General features: G+C 36.8%; 1 protein-coding gene across 1 annotated transcript; it reads left to right on the top strand.

Moving 5' to 3' along the window:
- Positions 1-7,451: 7,451 nt before the first annotated feature.
- Positions 7,452-21,136, top strand: GDPD4 (glycerophosphodiester phosphodiesterase domain containing 4; the record flags this gene model as incomplete). Its single annotated transcript, XM_081240701.1, has 4 exons — positions 7,452-7,457; positions 7,545-7,766; positions 8,847-9,001; positions 20,980-21,136. The coding sequence occupies 4 exons, from the start codon at positions 7,452-7,454 to the stop codon at positions 21,134-21,136; spliced, it is 540 nt and encodes a 179-aa protein (XP_081096827.1).
- Positions 21,137-21,353: the final 217 nt, after the last annotated feature.

The raw sequence follows: 21,353 nt of genomic DNA, 5'->3' as shown, positions 1-21,353 counted from the left end.
TTCTCTAGTTGTGGCAAGTGGGGGCCACTCTTCATCGCGGTGCGCGGGCATCTCACTATTGTGGCCTCTCTTGTTGCGGAGCACAGGCTCCAGACACGCAGGCTCAGTAGTTGTGGCTCACGGGCCTAGTTGCTCCGTGGCATGTGGGATCATCCCAGACCAGGGCTCGAACCTGTGTCCCCTGCATTAGCAGGCAGATTCTCAACCGCTGCGCCACCAGGGAAGCCCTATTTCCACTATTTTATCTTCCAGGTCACTTATCCGTTCTTCTGCCTCAGTTATTTTGCTATTGATCCCATGTAGAGTATTTTTAATTTCATTTATTTTGTTGCTCATCGTTGCTGATTTCATCTTTAGTTCTTCTACATCCTTGTTAAATGTTTCTTGCATTTTGTCTATTCTATTTCCAAGATTTTGGATCATCTTTACTATCATTACTCTGAATTCTTTTTCAGGTAGACTGCCTATTTCCTCTTCATTTGTTAGATCTGGTGGGTTTTTATCTTGCTCCTTCATCTGCTGTGTGTTTTTCTGTCTTCTCATTTTGCTTATCTTACTGTGTTTGGGGTCTCCTTTTTGCAGGCTGCAGGTTCGTAGTTCCTGTTGTTTTTGGTGTCTGTCCCCAGTGGCTAATGGTTCAGTGGGTTGTGTAGGCTTCCTGGTGGAGGGGACTAGTGCCTGTGTTCTGGTGGATGAGGCTGGATCTTGTCTTTCTGTTGGGCAGGTCTGTGTCTGGTCGTGTGTTTTGGGGTGTCTGTGGACTTATTATGATTTTAGGCAGCCTCTCTGCTAATGGTTGGGGTTTTGTTCCTGTCTTGCTAGTTGTTTGGCATAGGGTGTCCAGCACTGTAGCTTGCTGGTCATTGAGTGAAGCTGGGTGCTGGTGTTGAGATGGAGATCTCTGGGAGATTTTCACCGTTTGATATTACGTGGAGCTGGGAGGTCTCTTGTGGACCAGTGTCCTGAAGTTGGCTCTCCCACCTCAGAGGCACAGCACTGACCCCTGGCTGCAGCACCAAGAGCCTTTCATCCACACAGCTCAGAATAAAAGGGAGAAAAAGTAGAAAGAAAGAAAGAGGATAAAATAAAATAAAATAAGATAAAATAAGATAAAGTTATTAAAATAAAAAATAATTATTAAGAAAAAAAATTTTTAAGTAAAAAAAAAACAATAAAACCCCGGATGTATAGAACCTTAGGACAAATGGTGAAAGCAAAGCTATACAGACAAAATCTCATGCAGAAGAATACACATACACACTCACAAAAAGTGGAAAAGGGGAAAAAATAATAAATCTTGCTCTCAAAGTCCACCTCCTCAATTTGGGATGATTCATTGTCTATTCATGTATTCCACTGATGCAGGGCACATCAAGTTGATTGTGGAGATTTAATCCGCTGCTCCTGAGGCTGCTGGGAGAGATTTCCCTTTCTCTTCTTTGTTCGCACAGCTCCCGGGGCTCAGCTTTGGATCTGGCCCCACCTCTGCGTGTAGGTCGCCGCAGGGCGTCAGTTCTTCGCTCAGACAGGACGGGGTTAAAGGAGCCGCTGATTCGGGGGCTCTGGCTCACTCAGGCCGGGGGGAAGGAGGGGTGCGGAGTGCGGGGCGAGCCTGCGGTGGCAGAGGCCGGCAGGACATTGCACCAGCCTGAGGCACGCCGTGCGTTCTCCCGAGGAAGTTGTCTATGGATCACGGGACCCTGACAGTGGCGGGCTGCACAAGCTCCCGGGAGGGGAGGTGTGGATAGTGACCTGTGCTCGCACACAGGCTTCTTGGTGGCGGCAGCAGCAGCCTTAGCGTCTCATGCCCGTCTCTGGGGTCCGCGCTGATACCTGCAGCTCGCGCCCGTCTCTGAAGCTCATTTAGGTGGTGCTCTTAATCCCCTCTCCTCGCGCACCCCAAAACAGTGGTCTCTTGCCTCTTCGGCAGGTCCAGACTTTTTCCCGGACTCCCTCCCGGCTAGCCATGGCGCACTAGCCCCCTTCAGGCTGTGTTCATGCAGCCAACCCCAGTCCTCTCCCTGGGATCCGACCTCTGAAGCCCGAGCCTCAGCTCCCAGCCCCCACCCGCCCAGGCAGGTGAGCAGACAAGCCTCTCAGGCTGGTGAGTGCTGGTCGGCACCGATCCTCTGTGCGGGAATCTCTCCGCTTTGCCCTCTGCACCCCTGTTGCTGCGCTCTCCTCCGCGGCTCCGAAGCTTCCCCCCGTCCGCCACCCGCAGTCTCCACCCGCGAAGGGGCCTCTAGTGTGTGGAAACCTTTCCTCCTTCACAGCTCCCTCCCACTGGTACAGGTCCCGTCCCTATTCTTTTGTCTCTTTTTATTCTTTTTTCTTTTGCCCTACCCAGGGAGTTTCTTGCCTTTTGGGAGGTCTGAGGTCTTCTGTCAGCATTCAGTAGGTGTTCTGTAGGAGGTGTTCCACGTGTAGATGTATTTCTGGTGTATCTGTGGGGAGGAAGGTGATCTCCGCGTCTTACTCTTCTGCCATCTTCCTCCAGCCTCTAGCGAAGTTTTATGTATATTTTCTCTGAGAATTGTCATGACAAACATTCACTATTACACCCCCAAGCATTTTTTAAAATCTTCTACTAGCTTAAGTATATTTCCCTTCATTTAGGTATTACTTACACAAATAATCATTATTGATAAAATTGGTATAGTAGGTTGATTTGTGACCCCAGAAAAGATCCCTAGAACCTGTGACCATTATCATAAAGGCAAAAGATGTGATTAAGTTAAGGGTCTGGAAAGAAGGAGCTTATCCTGGATTATCTGGGTGGGCCTTAAATATAATCATGTATTGTTGTAATGGAGAGACAAGGGGAGAACAGACATACGTATAGAGGAAACCACACAGAGAAGGGAAGCGATGTGATCATGGAGGTAGGAACTGGAGTGATGTGGCTATTAGCCAAAGGCCAAGGCATGTCAGCAGTCACCTGAAGCTAGGACATAAAGACAGATTCTCCGCCAGAGCCGCCAGAGTGAGCATGGGCCTGCTAACACCTTGGTTTTAGACTTTTGGCCTCCAAACTGTGAAAGAATAAATTTCTCTTCAATTACCAAGTTTGCATTAATGATGGAATTCTTGAATTCCATAGGTTGGTCTTTCTTTTCTGTAAGAGGCCCTTGTCTAGGGACATTAATCAGAGCATTCTGTTTAGATCATCTGTTGATGATCTGTCAAAGCATTTCCTCTAATGTCTGTTTTACTGTGGAGCTCTACCTTTAGGACAGCAATTTGTTTGGGGAGTTCCAAAACATCTAGTTATATGTGTATTTATTATTCATTTTTAATACAGATAACTGAAGAGGTTAACAATCTCTGTTTTTTCCCCATAACATTCCAAAGTTGTGAACCACTTGAAAAGCAAACAAGCAATGCATATATTTACCCTTTTATTTTTAGTAATCCCACATGCCATAGAGAGAGCCATAATTTTGGCCAGTTGAGGCAATTTGATATCTGGTAGTGGATCTGAGATTCTATAAGGGAATCTAGAAAAATTATTGCATAATCAGCCTATTATTACCTATTTTCATTTTAAAGTTTAACCTATCAATAAGTAAATATCAAATCAAGATTTGATATAGGAGCATCCAAAAGATCTGTTCCAGGTATGGGCAGTTCTCAAATTATAGAAATGATGAGATTCTCCTTTGTTGATAAGGATAATACAGTTGCTATTAAGCATGTTACATTAGTAACTGGTAATATGAGAAAGAGAAAGTAGGTATTTTGTAATTAATCAACTAACATAAAAATACTGGATATTTTAAGTAACAAGAGGCATTATATTGAATGTGGTACCATAAAATAGAAAGATGAACCTAGTATGAGATCTGAAGATTATTAGACTAATTTAGCTAAGACTGCATGTTTTTCTGAGGCAAAGATAAAAAGCCTTGGATCAAGGAATAGGCATTAATAGGCAGAGTCTTTGATGTATGTCATGTCGTTAATACCCATAGACTATGGCCTTCCCTTTTACTTTCAAAAAGAAAGGTTTATGATGATCTGGAAGATCAGCAAAGATGATGGTTTAGGAAATATTTTGAGATCACTGAAGGTCTTTCTGTGTTTTGTGAGAATGGTTCCAAGATGTAAGTCAAATCATACAGAGAGCTATTTCAAAAAAGCTTGCTACCTATACTCTACAACATCCAGTTAATCCCAGAAATCATCTTAATTTTCTTTAGTGTTTGGCCTTGGATAATTTTGGATAATTTGTAATCTCTCACTAGATTATGTCTCTCCTTAGCCAATAGGTCATGGCCGAGGTCAGGGGTTTGCAAACTATGGCCTGCTGTTCAAATCCAGCCCACTGACTATTTTTATATAGCTTGTGAGCTCAGAATGGTTTTTGCATTTTTAAATGGTTGAAGAAAAATCAAAAGAATAATGTTTCATGACACATAAAAATTATATAAAAGTCAAATTTCAGTATCCATAAATAAAGTTTTATTGGAACATAGCCATACTTATTCACTTATGAATTGTCTATGGCTGTTTTTGCAATATAATAGCAGAGTTGAATAATTGTGACATAGACTATATGTCTAACAAAGTCAAAAATGTTTAGTGTATGGCCCTTCACAGAGTAAGTTTGCTGATTCCTGGATAATGAAATGTTATTTTGTAGAGTTAAAATTTCTCCTTAGAGTCTATGTGAATAGAATTATAGAGTCAGTCTTAGAATTTCAAGATGGGTATGGGTTACTGCATATCCTTAATATCTTAGTTTAAGACTTGAGAAAAGTAGGATGGGACTTCCATAAATGCCTGAAACATAACTTTCCAGGTGAAGTGTTGATTTTTCTCTGGTGAAAGCAATAAATATTGGCTGTCTTTATAAGCTAGGAAATGAAAGAAAGTAAAGATAGGACCAAAGAGAGTACATTCACGTTAGGCAGTGCTAGAAAATGAGGTATAACTCTTTGGTTAATAGCTCACAGATGGCAGACCACCATCTCAGTTTTGGGGTTTTTAAAAAACGTGTAAAATAGACATATTGCTTGGACCAATGCAAAGAATAACTAAGCCTTGTTATATTGCCTGTTATAGTTGGCTTAGATCTTTTCTAACTTCAGCATTAATAGGATCTTAGGCAACAGTGTCAACAGAGTCAAACTGAACTCTTGTGGGTTTAACTCCAATTATTCTGCCTCTTTTCCCCTTGGGTTCTGGTACCGTGGACAATTATTTGGTTATTTTTTTGAATCAACATACTAATGTCCATAGTTATAATTTGATAATGTGCAGTAGAATTTTCTGTGACTCTTGATAGTAATTTGTCTGTGCTACATTTCTTCTGGTGGTTCTTGCAAAGTAGGTTCCTAACAAAGCTTATAAGAATGTGCCATAGAGAAGAAAGTAGTGTTCTTCTGACAGTTATAGATAAAGACATGGAAAAGGACTTAGGATTGTTAAAAATTCCCACTTCTTGGTTTTAGTACTCTGAGAAATATGATTTTCTATGGTAGTGACATTAATAGTAAAGGTAGTTGTACCTGTATCATCAAGAAAACTGTATTGTTGTTCATTGATATTTACAGAGAGTTCTCATAATTGTCTGTTGAGTGGTATTGTTTCCCTCAAAGTGGCATCATTGGGCAGATTTTGGATAATTTTCCTACTTCTAAACCAATATGATACATTGGATCACCCACTGGCTCTTCTACTTGCAATTTTTCTAAGCATAGGCATAGAGAACCAAGGATTTTTTAGTACTGTTTTGAAAATGTTCAACCTTATATTGGAGATAGTCTGAACTGACATTGTCCCTTTCCAGTTTATTTTTCTGAATAAGTCCTCCCATTTTATATATAAAAAAGAGACTCAACTTACTTCAGATATTAGATCTACCCTGTAATGCTATTTAGAGATTACTGGAATCTAGTTTTAAACTCTCCTATTGATTAATCTTTATAGTTTTACTATTTTGAATTTTTCATCCACTTTATCATTAAAGTAAAGGTTTCATAAATAAATGTCCTTGTATAGTGCATTTCTTATTCCTTTTGCCCATTCAGGGACATTGTAAAAATTATGCACAGCTGAGTTATTTAAATCCTTTCTTGGTCTTTCCCATCCTGTTCTTTTAACAATTTTCCCCTCACGAAGGTCTAATGATTAAGTGAATCAGTTGGTCTAGATCTGGTAGAATCTAACAAAAGCTTGTATTCCAAAGCAAATTTCTATTTTCCTGAGGATTAAGAAAACCTTTACTTATAAACCTCTACTCAGATGTAGACCATGTTTTAATTCCAGACTTACAATCTGCCTTCAGATATAGCATGGGAATATTGTGCAATGAGATATATTCTTTCTTGAGAAAAAGGTGAGAAAGGGCAGGTTGCTTAGGAAGTCAAAGGATGGAGAAGAAATAGAAAAGGTGAGAAGGAGAATGAAGATAAAGTTATATAGAGAAAAAGAGAGATTATTTGAGTCTTGGTAAAATGTGAGGTAGCTGCTGCTTCCTTCTCCTGAGAGAGAGCCTGTTATCACTGACTTTACCTACAAATGATCTAAAATTGGCAAATGACAATAAAAGTAGCCATCTATTAAAGTTAATATAGCTAATATATGTATGGACTGAGGTATAAGATGAAATGCTGTGTACTGCAAAGAAATTATAACAGTTCCTGCCATTAGGGAGTTGCACTCCAGTAGAAGCAGTAGAGAGTGAAGGAACTATTGTGAATTGTGCACTTCTCTGTGTACCAGATATGCTCCTAGACCTGGTAAATATTTTATCATACTTGATCTTCAAAATAATCCTGTGAATACATAGATTACTTCTCCCCTTCCCCATTTTATATTAGGGTAATGAAGACTTTGAAATTTTAAATGGTTTTACCAATGTTACACAGTAAGAAGTATATGAAGCTAGGATTTGAATCTGGTCTAGGATATGTACAAATGACTGAAGAAGGCAGAATGAGACATACAATTACAAAGGCCTAAAAATGGGCCATTGGGGTTTAGCACCATTGAAGTCTCTTTAGTTTAGGAATATTTAAGGGAGGGTTCATTAAGGAGGTAGCATTTGAACTGGGCTTTGCAGTTTGAGGATAGGATTTTAACAGGTGGATATGGTAACAAAGGCAAATGAGTGATAGAGCTGGGATTGAATTCAATTCAGTCTGAAGTCAAAGCCTATTTTCTTTCCATTACACAAAACTAGAACAGTGAGAGAAAATGTGGAAGTCAGTGCAACTGAAAGGGGATTGTAATGCTTTGAGTTATAGAAAAAAAGGTTGAAAAGGAAGTTCAAGACAAGAACATGAAGGACCCTTCAGTACAAATACAACAGGTTCTACAATATAGAATAAATCATTCCAAATACCATGATTACCTATGGAGATTACATTTAATTTCTCTTCTTGGCAAATCTTCTCTCAGGACCAGTATTTCGGAGGGCCTGGTGGTTTGAATGGTAATGGACCAACATGGAGGTAGGGCTGGGTGTGGGACTAAAAGCAGGAGAATTGGAAAATGCTTTTGATAGGAACCAGTGTTTTCTCTGATATATTTATTTTTAGTTCAAACCATTTTACAATATGAAGCCCCTATCAGAGGCTGATAGAGAAAAAGCAGGAAATCAGAAGATTCCAAAACTAACTGAATTATTGGAACTTGCACAGAAGGAAAAAAAATCTGTGATATTTGATCTTAATGCCCCTGCACCAAGAGATTTTTACAGAAGCTCGTATGTCCGCCATGTAGTAAGCGTGATCCTTGACTCTAAGATTGAGCAACATCTAGTATGTCTATCTTAGTATTTATGGTAGAGGTTGGGAGGTGGGTAACATGTCCCAGGAGCATAGCAGCTGAATCTGACCTACCTTGTAGATCTTCCCTGGGATCCTAAAATAATTTTGCTCCCTGTAAAAATGGAGATGACTACTTTATACAGCTCTATGTGGCAATCTAAGAATGACCCAATGAAATTTACATCAGTGGGGAAAAACATTGAGGCTATTTGCTATTACAAACCAAATGAAATGTCACCACTCTATTAAAAGGGAATGTGTGTAATGGCTATATGATGTGACCTGCACCATCACCAGCATACAGCTATTAGAAAGAACCTCGAGGTAATGGGGAGAAGGAATCTACCCCATCCTTCTTCTCTTAGTTGCTGCTCCCCACTGGGGGGAATAATTTATTTAATTGCCCAAGCCACTCAAGTTCTATAGCCATTGGTCCTTATTAAAAAAAAAAAAAAGGAAAGAGCCTCGGTATGGAGCACTAAGGCTTTGAGGGCTTGGCTTTCATTAATGACATATAAAGAGACTTTTTGAGCAGAGACTTTTTCATCATGTTTTTCAGAAGCAACTCTGCATTTGGGCAGTCAGTCATTCCAAATGTCTTAAATTCTCAGAATATAGAAGAAAGCTATGAGTGAAACAAATATGTGTCTTTTTGCAAATAGAACTATTTCCACAGATGAGTCATAATAGCATTCCCTGTTGGCAGGAAATGACCCCTTGCAAAGATGATTTTTAGCATCATTAGCCAGAGGAGATGTTTATGATTTCCACCTTTCATCCACACGTACCAGCTCCTCATCCACTCTGGCTAGTGTGAGGACACAGTGGACCCTTGGTCCCATGATGTTAACTGGGAAAACTCAGCTCCAGAACAACCTGGGTGAAAGCCCCATTATAAGAATTCATTAGACAATATTAGGCCAGGTTGACTCTATCACCAAGGCCTAGAATCTCTCTTCTCCCTATGGACTATTACCCATGCTGGAATGGGGCTCCAGCCATTCTACTTGGGGCTGTTTGTACCTAAACAGCTGGATTATCCACTGAAAGACTTCCTGTTTTTCCTTACAGATTTATTGGTTGCCTGGTTTTGATAGGGAGTATGTCAGGAAAAGAGCTCCTGGTTTTCAGCAAGTGGGCCAGTTATTCTCCATTGAATGCCTCACAAAAGAAAATATCAGTAGAATAAATGTTGACTACAAGAGGTTGTTCTACAATGGATCGAGGTAAGTGTTTGACCACATCTCTTTTGGCATATATTGCCTTACTTGCACGAAATCTGCATCCCAACCAAGCTACTTAGGTTCCCCCTCCCACCTCAGGATTTCTGTGTGTGGCTATCTTTTTGGAATCTCCTGTTTTCATCTTCTTACCCTTCCCTCCATCTCTGCCAACAAACATTTATCAAGGGTAGACTCTTCCTGGAACATACTCTTCAGCTCCTCTTTCATGCTTCAATCTCTCATCATTCAACACACTTTTTTGTATGCTTGGTGTTTTTGTTTTTATATAAATTGATCATTGAAAAGTCAGAACTCAGAAAGTTGTTGATTTCCTTCTGCCATTACTAGATGGATTGCAGTACTTTGTAAATAACTTTGTAATCCAGATAGCTAGATTTCTTATAGATATAATTCAGAACATAATTAAATCATTATTAGAAAAACCCTTAAAACAGCCAAGTATGAGAAGAAACTGAAATTCTTAACCACCACATTTATAAATATATAATCAGAGACAGATTTTTAGAATTAAAAGCACCTGGGAATAAAGTGGTAACTTTTTCAAACTTAACTATTATTAATCACTGTTTAATTTAATCCATATTCCCTTTCTCTTAGATTAAAAATAATTTTTTTTTCAGATAATTGTAAAGGCTTCAGAGACAGTCTGAACATATATATGTATTTTGTTCAGATATACATATATATCTCCAAAATCTCCTTGAGCTAGTAAAAATTCCCCTAGATATCTTTCTGTATCTCAAGCCATGAGGTAGGCTGTTGGATACACCTCTGTTCATGTTCTGACTTTTCCAGCCTGTCTGGCCATGGGGGGAGATGATCATAAAATATGTCTTTTTTCTTTTAGAATTAGATAATTATACATGTATTACCTCTTTTTCCCATTCAGAAGATTTCTCTTTGCCCAACTACTCCTCTGTTTTGAGTGTATTTCTATTTCCTTTTACTTTTTTATCAAAGAGAAGATGGCTTCAAGATGATTTCCTTCTCTCCTAATCATAATTTAGATTAATCTAGTAGTTGGAAATAATTGTAATAGCTTCCACTATTGAGCCTTTATTATGTGCCAAGTTCTGTTGCTAGACCACAGGCTCTTTTTGAAATTCTGGCTTACACATCAGCTACACGTGTGACTTTGGACAAGTTTCTAATAATCAGTTTTCTCATTTGAAAATTAAGGATAACAGTAACTTGATAGAATGGTTAAAAGATTAAGTGACATAATTCATATATGCACAGAGAAAAATGCTGGGCAAATGTATGAACATAATGTTTTTCATATGTTGTTGTATGAATGTTGCTTTTATCATCACCATCCTTACATGCTGTGCCCTGGAAATTATCATCACCACCATTCTGCGAATGAGGAATCTTGCCTCTAAAGAGGAAAAGTTCAGGGAGGTTAGGTAATTCACCAAAGTCAATACAGTTGGTCAGTAAGGGACCACACTGAGATTTAAATATAGGCCTGACAGACTCCAGAGTCCAAATTCTTTCACTAAAAAGCCTTTAGTTATTCCTTGGCTGTAGTTATATGGGCGTAGTTTCAGCTGGCATCAGACTTAAGAGAGATCATATCCTGAGTCCTATTAGAAAATCAAGCAGTTTAATTTAGCTCAGCAAATATTCACTGAGTAGTAATATGTACAGTGCACCATGCTAATTTTATGTGAAAAGTCAACATAAGCGAGGCATCATCCTTTTTCTTAAGGAAACTACATATTCTAATAAGAAGAATAAGGGTTTCTTCCATATGCCTATAATACAAGGTTGATTGTGACAGTTCATGAGCAGACTTTATTCCAAGTCATTCCCCTCAAGAAACACTACATTTTAAGAAGTTAAGCGGTTGTAACTTGTTATTTGTATACTGTTCATGACCAGAATACTTATTATGATCACATTTCCAATACATTCTCTGTGATCAGTGCTTACTTCCATCAGACCACACTCACAAGACATTGTGACCTTGCCATTTTGACTGAGAATGCTTTAAATACATTACTTTGATCAAACTTATCTGAATATAGAGATGCCCTCTGTTTTATTTCTGATGTGGGAATTTTTAAGTGTTTAACATTTTTTAATTTATTAAAAATTTAGTGAGGTGAAATTCATATAAAGTTAACCATTTTAAAGTAAACAATTCAGTGGCATTTAGTACATTCACAATGTTGTGCAACTGTCACCTGTAGTTCCAATACATTTTGGTACTGAAAATTTTTATTTTCCCTCTGATTCTCGGTCAGTCTTGCCAGGGGTTAATGAATTTTATTAACCATTTCAAAACACCAAATTTTGGCTTTGTTAGCTTTATTCTGTTGCACATTTTCTTTCCTATTTCGTTGACTGCTGTTACCTTTATTATTTTCTTTCTTCCATTTCCTTTAGGTTTAATTTGCTCTTCTTTTAGAAGCAGAAAATTAGGTGATTGATTCTAGATCTTCTTTTCTAATGTAAACATTTAAGCTATAAATTTCCCTGCAAGCATTGCTTTAGTGCATTCCACAAATAATTTTGATATATTCTTATTATCCAATTTAAAATATTAAAAAAATTTTTTATTTCCCACTTGACTCATGGATTATTTAGAAACGTGTTGCTAACTTTTTTAAAGTTTGAGGATTTTCCGTCTACTCTAGTGTTATTGACTTCTGATTTAAGGTCACTGTGACCAGAGAACAGCTCTATATGATTTCAATACTTTATTTTTTTTCTTTTTAAATTTTTAATTTTATTGACACGCCTTTGAAAGGTTTGTTTTGGTATAAGGCAAAGCTGCCAATTTGAAATACAAACAGATGGACACAATGTGTATATCAGATGTTGGGAATAAAAATGGTTTATTGATTGAAATAATAGAGGCATTATTTTGATTTGTCTTGACGTGAATGCTGATTTATAAATCTCCTCCCCATTGATTTCTTCTTGTAGTCCAGACACATAGAAATGATAAAAAATCTCACCAAAGCTCACCTTGGTGCTAATCAAGAGTGCTCAGTGAACATTATAAAACACATGATTTCAATACTTTAAATGTATTTAAACTTGTCTTATAGACCACTATGTTGTATATCTTGGTGAACTTCCCATGTCCACCTGAAAAAGGTGAGCTCTCTTCATTTGTTGGGTGTGATATTCTATAAATATCAATTAGTTTAAATTGGTTGATAGTCTTTTTTAAACATTTTATACTGCATCTTCCCCCTGCTTTTTCTATTCAGTTAACACGAAACATTAGTTTGCAGATCAAACTCACACACATCAGAGAACTTACCTACTATGAAGTTTTATTATTAATTGCAAAGATACAGCAGTCTATCAGGAGGCTCAGACAAGGCAAGGAGAGGTCAGAGACATTGATTTCAACTTTGCAGGTTTCTTCCTTTATTGGACACATACTCTGTGGCCCACAGTAATAGATATGGCCTCCAAGTGAGTGTTTGCATGGTTATTTCACTTAGAAGGAGAGCATTTGAGTTACAGAACATCTGCATTTAATACTCCCAGGGAGTTGTATAGTTTATGTGACTTTCTCCAGGGACGCATGCCTCATAAATCCACATTCTGTATTTATTTACAAAATATATAATAAAGAAATACTCAACCAGAAACATCCTTTTAAAAAATGTTCTATACGTAAGGCCTCTCTTCCTGGTAAATATTATTATTATATTTAGAAAAGATGTAGGTATCATGTTGACAAGGAGATTAGACCATGTCTTCTTCCTTCTTTCTTCTGGGAGCAACCTCTTCAGTCAGAGAGAAATTAAGGCCTCCTTGGGCATCATCTATCAGTTATGGAGAAGGGGGTGTAGTATCTCCAACTATGATTGTTGATTTGTATATTTCTCCCTTTAGCTCTGTTTGTTGCTGTTATTGTGATTGTTATGGTTGTTTGGCTTCTCATATTTTAAACTCTTTTATTAGGTGTATTTGCATTTTAGAATTGTTAGATCTTTTCGGTGAATCCACCCTTTATTATGAAATGTCCGTTTTCTCTGGTTATAATTCTTGTCTAAAGATTACTTTTATTAATATTGCCACACTTGCTTTCTTATAATTAGTATTTGTGTGATATTTCTTTTTTTGTCCTTTGTCTTTCAACTGCTTTGTGTCTTTATATTTAAAGTACATCTCTTATAAACATCTCATAAAATATTATTGGTTCTTGCTTTTATATTTAGTAGGACAGTCTCTGCTTTTCAATGAGAATGTTTGGCCCATTAATATTTAGTTTAATAATTAATATACTTGGGTTTATATTACATCATACTATTTTTTCTATTTGTCCTTTTTATTCTAGGTTGGTTATTTTGGTCATTCTTTTCCTGCCTTTTAATTTTTTTTAGTTAATCAATTATTTTTTAGTATTCTATTCTATCTCCTCTACTGGCTTCTTACATTTTTTAATTATTTTTTACTGGTTGCTCTAGGAATTATAAAAAGTACCCTTATCTTATTACAATCCACCTTGAGTTAAATTACCCCATAATATAGAGTATAGAATATTAAAATCTTAATTCCATTGACTATCTGCTGCCCTTTGTGCTATTGTTGTTATAAATAATATTTTTGTTATAGACCCCAGAGTACATTTTTATTATATTTTTTAAAATTGTGTTTTTTAAATTAAACTTTTTATTTTGAGATAATTGCGTATTAACCTGTAAGAAATAACACAAAATGATCCTGTATACCTTTTACCCAGTTTACTCCAATGGTAAAACTTGCAAAACTTTAGTACAATATCAAAACCAAGGTATTGACATTGATGCAGTCCACCAATCTTATTCAAATTTCCCCAGTTTTACTTATATTCATCTTGTGTGTTTGTATATATAGCTCTGTGCAGTTTTATAACATGTGTAGGGTTGTATATCCAATGCCACAACCAAGACATAGACTAGTTTCATCACTGGAAGTATTCTTTTGTTTCCCTTTGATAACTACACTCCCCTTACTTCCATCCACTTCCCCTCACCTCAAACCCTAGCTCTTCACAATCACTAATCTGTTCTCTACTTTTATTATTTTTTGTCTTTTGAGAATGTAATATAAATAGTATCATAGAGTATATAACCTGTTGTGATTGGCTTTTTTTCATTCAATATAATTCCCTTTGAGAGTTATCCAGGTTATTACGTATATAATAGTTTATCCTTTTTCATTGCTGAGTAGTATTCCATTGTGTGGAGGTACTGAAGTTTGTTTAATCATTCACCAACTTAAGGCTATCTGACTGTTTCCGTTTATGAGCTATTATAAATAAATCTGTTATAAACATTTGTATACAGGTTTTCATGTGAACATAAGGTTTTTCAACTAAAAGTCTACAGTTTATTCAGATTTTAGTCATTTAAAAAATGTTTTAACTGTGGTAAAAATACATATAATATAAAATGTACTGTTTTAATCATTTGTAAACATACAGTTCAGTCGTTCTAATATACATTCATTATATTGTGCAGCCATCTCTGCCATCGAGCTACCTCTTTTCATCTTGTAAGCTCAAATTCTATACTCATTAAACAATAACATCCCTACCAACTCCCCCACCCCCAGACCCTAGCAACCACCATTCTGTGTTCTGTCTCTGATTTTGACTTATATAAGTGGAATCATGTAGTATTTGTCTTTTTGCAACTGGCTTATTTCACTTAGCATAAAATTCGCTAGGTTCATCCATGTTAAGTCCATCCATTGCAGAATTTTTGTCTCTTTTAAGGCTAAATAATATTCCGTTGCATGTATACACCACAATTTGCTTATTCATTCATCAGTTGATGAACACTTGAGTTGCTTCCACATTCTAGCTATAGTGAATAATGCTGCTATGAACATGGGTGTACAAATATCTCTTCAAGACCCTTCTTTCAATTGTTTTGGCAATACATCCATTAAGTGGACTTTCTGGATCATATGGTAATTCTATTTTTAATATTTTGAGGAACTGTCATACGGCTTTCCATAACAGCTGTACCAACAGTACACAGGGGTTCCAATTTCTCTATATCCTCCGCACCCTTGTTGATTTCTTTTTTTTTTTCTTGATGTAGCTATCCTAATGGGTTAGTATTAGTTCTTCTTGAAACGTTTGGTGGAATTCAACAGTGAAGGCAATGGGTCCAGGACTTTTCTTTGTTGGAAGCCTTTTGGTTAATGATTGAATCTCCTTATTCATTGTATGCCTATTTGCATTTTCTAATTCTTTATGATTAAAAGGTAGATTTTGTGTTTCTAGGAATTTGTTTCATCTAGGTTATCCAATTTGTTGGGCTACAACTGTTCATAGTACTCTCTTATAATCCTTTTTATTTCTGTAAAATTTGTAGTAATGTCCCCACTTTTATTTCTGCTTTCAGTAATTTGAGTTTCTCTTTTCATTAATAGTACATCTAGATAAAGGTTTATCAATTTTGTTGATCTTTTTGAAGAACTAACCTTTGGGTTCATTGATCTTCTCTATTGGTTTTCTGTTTTCAATTTCATTTATATCTGCTCTAATCTTTATTATTTTCTTTCTTTTGCTATGTTGGATCAATTTGTTCTTTTTCTAGTTCCTTAAGTTACAAAGTTAGGATGCTGATTTGAGATCTTTCTTGTTTTTTAAATGTAAGCATGTATAACTATGAATTTACCCCCAGCACCACTTTTGCTGCATGTCATAAGTTTTGGTATGTGCTGCGTTTTTTTGGGTTTTGTTTGTTTGTTTGTTTTTTTGCAGTACGCGGGCCTCTCACTGTTGTGGCCTCTCCCATTGTGGAACACAGGCTCCAGACATGCAGGCTCAGTGGCCGTGGCTCACAGGCCCAGCCGCTCCGCGGCACGTGGGATCCGCCCAGACCGGGGCACGAACCCGTGTCCCCTGCATCGGCAGGCGGACTCTCAATCACTGCGCCACTAGGGAAGCCCGTATGTTGTGTTTTTATTCTCATTTGTCTCCAAGTATTTTGTAATTTCCCCTGTGATTTCTTTTTTGATCCACTGGTAGTTTAAAAGTGTGTTAAGTTCCACGAATATGTGAATTTTCCAGTTTTCCTTCTGTTATTGACTTCTAATTTCATCTTGTTGTGGTTGGAGCAGATACTTGTATGGTATCAATCTGTTTGAATCTATCGAGACTTAATTTGTTGCCTAACATGTGGTCTGTCTTGCAAAGTATGCACTTGAGAAGAATGTGTATGTTGTTAGTGTTGGGCTGAGTGTTATGTATATGTCTGTTAGATATAGTTAGTCCTTGTGTTGATTAAGTACTCTATTTCCTTACTTACCTTTTGTTCTATCCATTGTTGAGAGTGGGATATTGAAATCTCTAATGATTATTGTACAGCTATCTGTTTCTCCCTTCAATTCTGTCAGTTTTTGCTCTGTAAATTTTGCTGGTCTGTCATTAGGTGTGTAAATGTTTATAATTGTTGTATCTTCTTGCTGTATTGAACCTCTTATTAATATATAATGTCCTTCTTTGTCTCTTATAACCTTGATATAAAGCCTATTTTGTCTAATATCAGCATAGCCACCCCTGCTCTTGTTGGTTACTATCTGCATGGACTGTCTTTCCATCCTTTCCCTTGTAATCTATCTGTGTCTTTGAATATAAAGTGAGTCTCTTGTAGACATCATGAATTGAAACATATGTTTTATCTGTCCTGCCAGTCTCTGTCTTTTACTTAGAGAGTTTGACCCATTTACATTTAAAATAATTACTGACAAGGAGGGATTTTGTCACACTGTTACTTCTGTCATTTCTGTAAATATTTGTTATTTTGTTTCTGTCATCTTTTTTCTTTTCTTTACTTTCTATATGCCTTATAGCTTTTTTGTCCCTTTGGTTTCTGCATTACAATTTTCTTTGTTGTTTTGTTGACCTTTTATAGTGAAATGTTTAAATCCTTTTCTCATTTTTGGGGGGTGTATATTCTATATCTATTTTATTTGTGGTTACCATGGGAATTACATTTACTATACTAAAGCTTTAACACTCTTATTTGAATTTATATCAGCTTAACTTCAATAATATAGAAAAACTCTGTTCCTTTACAGATCTAGTCCTACCTTTCTGGGTTGTTAACATCAGAAAATTAAATCTTTATACATTGTGTGCCCCAAAACATAAACTAGTAATTTAAAAAAATGCCTTAGTCTCAAATTACATAGAAAACAACTTTTGGAGCTACAAACCAAATTTACAATAATACTAACTTTTAGACTAATAATTGTTTTTTCTTTAGATATATTAGTCTCTTAAATCATGTAGAAAATAAAAAGTACAGTTACAAACCAGTGTTACAATAATACTGGCTTTTATAATTGCCCATATATTTACTTTTATTGAGATCTTTATTTCTTCATTCAGTTTTGAGTAACTGTCTAGTGTCCATTCATTTCACCTTGCGGGACTCCATTTAGTTTTTCTTGCAAGGTGAGTCTAGTGGCCATGAACTCCCTCAGCTTTAGTTCTTCTGGGAATATCTTAATTTGTTTCTCACTTCTGAGTGACAGTTTTTCTGGATATAGGATCCTTCATTGACAGTATTTTAACACTTTGAATAGGTTGGTCCACTGCCTTCTGGCCTCCAAAGTTCTGATGAGGAATCTGCTGGTGATGTTGAGGATCCCTTGTATGAGACAGGTCGCTTCTCTCTTGGTGCTTTCAGCATTCTGTCCCTGGCTTTTGAAAATCTGATTATCATGCGTCTCAGTGTGAGTCCCTTTGAATTCATCTTACTTGGAGTTTGTTGATCTTCTTGGATGTTTTCCTTCATGTCTTTGATGAAATTTGAGAAGTTTTAAGCCATTATTTCTTCAAATATTCTTTCTGTCCTGGTCTCTTTCTCTTTTCCTTTTGGGAATCCAAGAGTGCATATATTGATCTGTTTGATGGTGTCCCATAGACATCTTAGGCTGTTCACTTTTCTTCAATTTTTTTTCTTTCTGTTCTTCAGAATGGTTAACGTCTGTTGGCCTATCTTCAACTTCACCAATTCTTTCTTCTACCTGCTCAAATCTGCCTTTGGATCCTAATAATAAAATTTTCATTTCAGTTACTATACTGTTCAGTTCTAGAATTCTTTTTGGTTTCTTTTTTGGGATTTATGTTCTTTATTAATATTAAAATTTTGTTTATACATTTTTAAACTTTATCTACATCTTCCTTTAGTTCTTTGAGTAACTTTAAGATATTTGTTTCCAAGTCTTTGCCTAGCATATCTGCCAACAGCTCTTTTCTGGGAACAGTTTTTATCAATTTACTTTTTTTTCCTTTGAATGGACCCTATTTTCTTGTTTCTTAGTATGCCTTGTGATTTTTTTTGTTGTAAAATGTATATTTCAATCTAATAATCTGGTAACTCTGGAAATCAGATTCTTCCCTTCCTCAAGGTATGCTGTATTTTTGTTATTTGTTTATTTGTTGTTGTTGGCTTTCTCTGTGCCAAGGATCAGCCTGAGTTCTTCTCAAATCTCTTCTGTTCCTTTCCCTGCTCATACATGGTCACTTTCTAATTTTCCCCATATAAGTTGCTTTTGCATGTCCTAGTCTTTAATGTATGACTACCAAAAAGGGAAAAAAAGAAAAATAAAAGGTGGGGAGGAAAGAGTGCTGGCCCTTTTAACCCCTGGTAGTCACTTCAGTGGGAGTGGAAGGGGTTTGCAACAATGGGGGGAGGTACAAAAATCATGGCTTCCCTACTCTGTCTACAGCTCTGTGAATGGAAGCATGAATCAGTGATCAGAGCACAGATCCCTAATATATGAAGGATAGCATCCTTTTGGCTCACCTTGGCTCCTACAAGGTGTGTGCAAGCTGCTTCAGGAACATGGGCACAGCTGCCTGCCATGGGGCTAGGGGCTGGTGTACTGTAACTGCTACTGTGCCAAGTGATGAAATCAACCAAAGTTAACTATAACTTACCATCCAAAACTCCCCTGGAAGTTGAAAGCCTTCAATAGATTCCATAGTTACAAAATAGTTATATTAGGCAGAATCTTTTAGTGCAGTTGTTGTCTAGGTGGGGAGAGAGATTCCTGGTGTTTCCTTCTCTGCCATCTTCGAAGAATCCTCTCCCGTGAAATAAGTGTTTTTATGAGATATATACCTAAGAATGCAGTTGCTGGGTTATGGTAATTACTTGTCTAGTTTTATGAGAAACTGCCAGACTTTTTTGGGGAAACTTTTATGTTCCTGCCAGCAATGTATAATGACCTAGAGCCTCTACATCCTTACCAATTTTTGGCATTGTCACTATTTATTATTGTAGCCATTCCGATAGGTGTGTAGTGACATGTCATTGTGGTTTTAATTTTCATTATCTGATGGCTAATGATGTTGCCCATATTATCATGTGTTTACTTCCCAATGGTATACCCTCTTCAGTGAAATGTCTCTTCATATCCTTTCTAACTGAATTGCTTGAATTTTTTTTATTATTGAATTTTGAGGGTTCTCTCTATATTATTGACACTAGTCCTCTGTTGCATATGTTGTTTGTAAATATTTTGTCCCAGTATGGCTGGTCTGTAGCATCCTCTTAACAGAGTCTCCCACAGAGCAGAATTTTAAAATTTTGATGAGGTCTAACTTGTCAATTTTACCTTTTATGGATCATGCTTTTAGTGTCAAGTCTAAGAGTTCTTTGTCTAGCTCTTAGATCTCAAAGATTTCTCCTATGTTTTAAACATATTCTTTCATCACTATTATGTAGTTTACAGCTTTCAGAACCTTCCTTGTTTTGTTAAGTTTATACCTAATTATTTAATTTTCTTTGGAGTGATTGCTAATAGTATTGTTTTAAATTTCAATTTCTATATGTTTATTAATATATAGAAATGTGTTTGGTTTTTATGTGTTGGTTTCAAAAAGTCTAAAAAGTAGGTTTCTAAAAACCATTTCCTTATTTCTATTTTTTAAATTTATCTTTAGGTGATCTGTAGAATTGTCTTAAAGACAATCTAACATATTGGGTAACTAATGGCAAGCACTCCTGTAAAGGTGGTATGGTTATTTTTATTTTACAGTGTATACACTGAGCCTAAGAAATTGCCAAGTTAGTATGTGACAGAGCTGGGATTCAAACCCAGGCTTGTACAGAGCTGTTTTCAATATGCTATACCATCTCAGGGTTTAAAAAGTCTTTTGAAGGCACTTACATGGTGTATTTTCTGAGAAATTTAATCTCTGAAAATGACAACTTGACTAGGTGTTCTTCTACTGTTTCTATAGATAGTGCACAAATATTTACTGACATTTGAAGTTCTGACATTGGGAAGTGTTGTGTTCCATTCCCCCTACTCAATGCTTATAAAAATTCTTTATATTTGAAATTTAAATATTCACCAAAGTGGTATTCATTTCTTCATTCCTTCCTTTAACTATTTCTGAAGGCAGGTATGCTAGGTACTGGATATACACAGATGAGTAAGATACAGTCTCTGCTTTTAATTTGCTTACAGTCAAGTAAAGAAGACTGAGAGGAAAGCAGATAAATAGAGTAGAGTGTGGTAATTACTCTGATGGAAGGAAGTACATTTACTACACAACAGTGTACTGGAGCTGGTGCATTTCAGCTTATGGGAGCAAATTGTGGGAGTATTTACACCATGGAAATTGGCAAATTCTACAGTTAGGGCTTTTCTTTTTTTTTTCTTTCCATCCGTCTCCCTTTCCTTCCTCCCTCCCTCTTTCCCTTTCCTCCTTCCTTCCTTCCTTCCCTCCTCTTTCCCTTAGGAAGCCAGTTTACTAAAATACTACTGTTGGTACAGGAGGAAAGGTATTAAATCCAGTTCTTTATCTCACTGTAACATGAGCTCATTCTGCATGTCGTATCATAAGTTGTCCTACTACCAACTACTTCTGGTGATTTAAGCAACAGCCTTTCACAAACACGGTGGCTGTTTCCCTTTTACATGATGAGAGTGAGATTAAGTCTAAATCTCCTGTGGGTTCTTTTTCTTCCCAGAGAAAATAAAGCAGTTAACATCAACATCAACTTATACCTCGTCAGTGAACCTTGGCTTTTCTCACTGGCCTGGTGCTCCAGCATTCACTCAGTGACCACAGACAACATTCAGGTCCTAAATGAGATAAATCACCCTTACTTCTTCATGGTGAGCTGATGGTCCAGATTGTTCTTCCAACTCTGGTATAATAGAGGTCTCTGTCCCCCACCCCACCCCTACACTGCCCACTGTGCAGTCCCCAGGGAAGCTGCTTAAGAGCAGAGATTTATGTGACATTGGAAATGGCATTCCCCTTTCTCTCACCCAGATCCTTCTGTGATTTTCAGGAAAAAATTAATGTTGTTTTAATAATTGCTATTTATTGAATCCTCAC

Source organism: Mesoplodon bidens (genome assembly GCF_964165515.1).
Source record: "Mesoplodon bidens genome assembly, chromosome: 7".
Lineage (NCBI taxonomy): Eukaryota > Metazoa > Chordata > Mammalia > Artiodactyla > Ziphiidae > Mesoplodon > Mesoplodon bidens.
The sequence above is the reverse complement of the archived record's forward strand: the minus strand, read 5'-3'. Positions and strand labels throughout refer to the sequence as shown.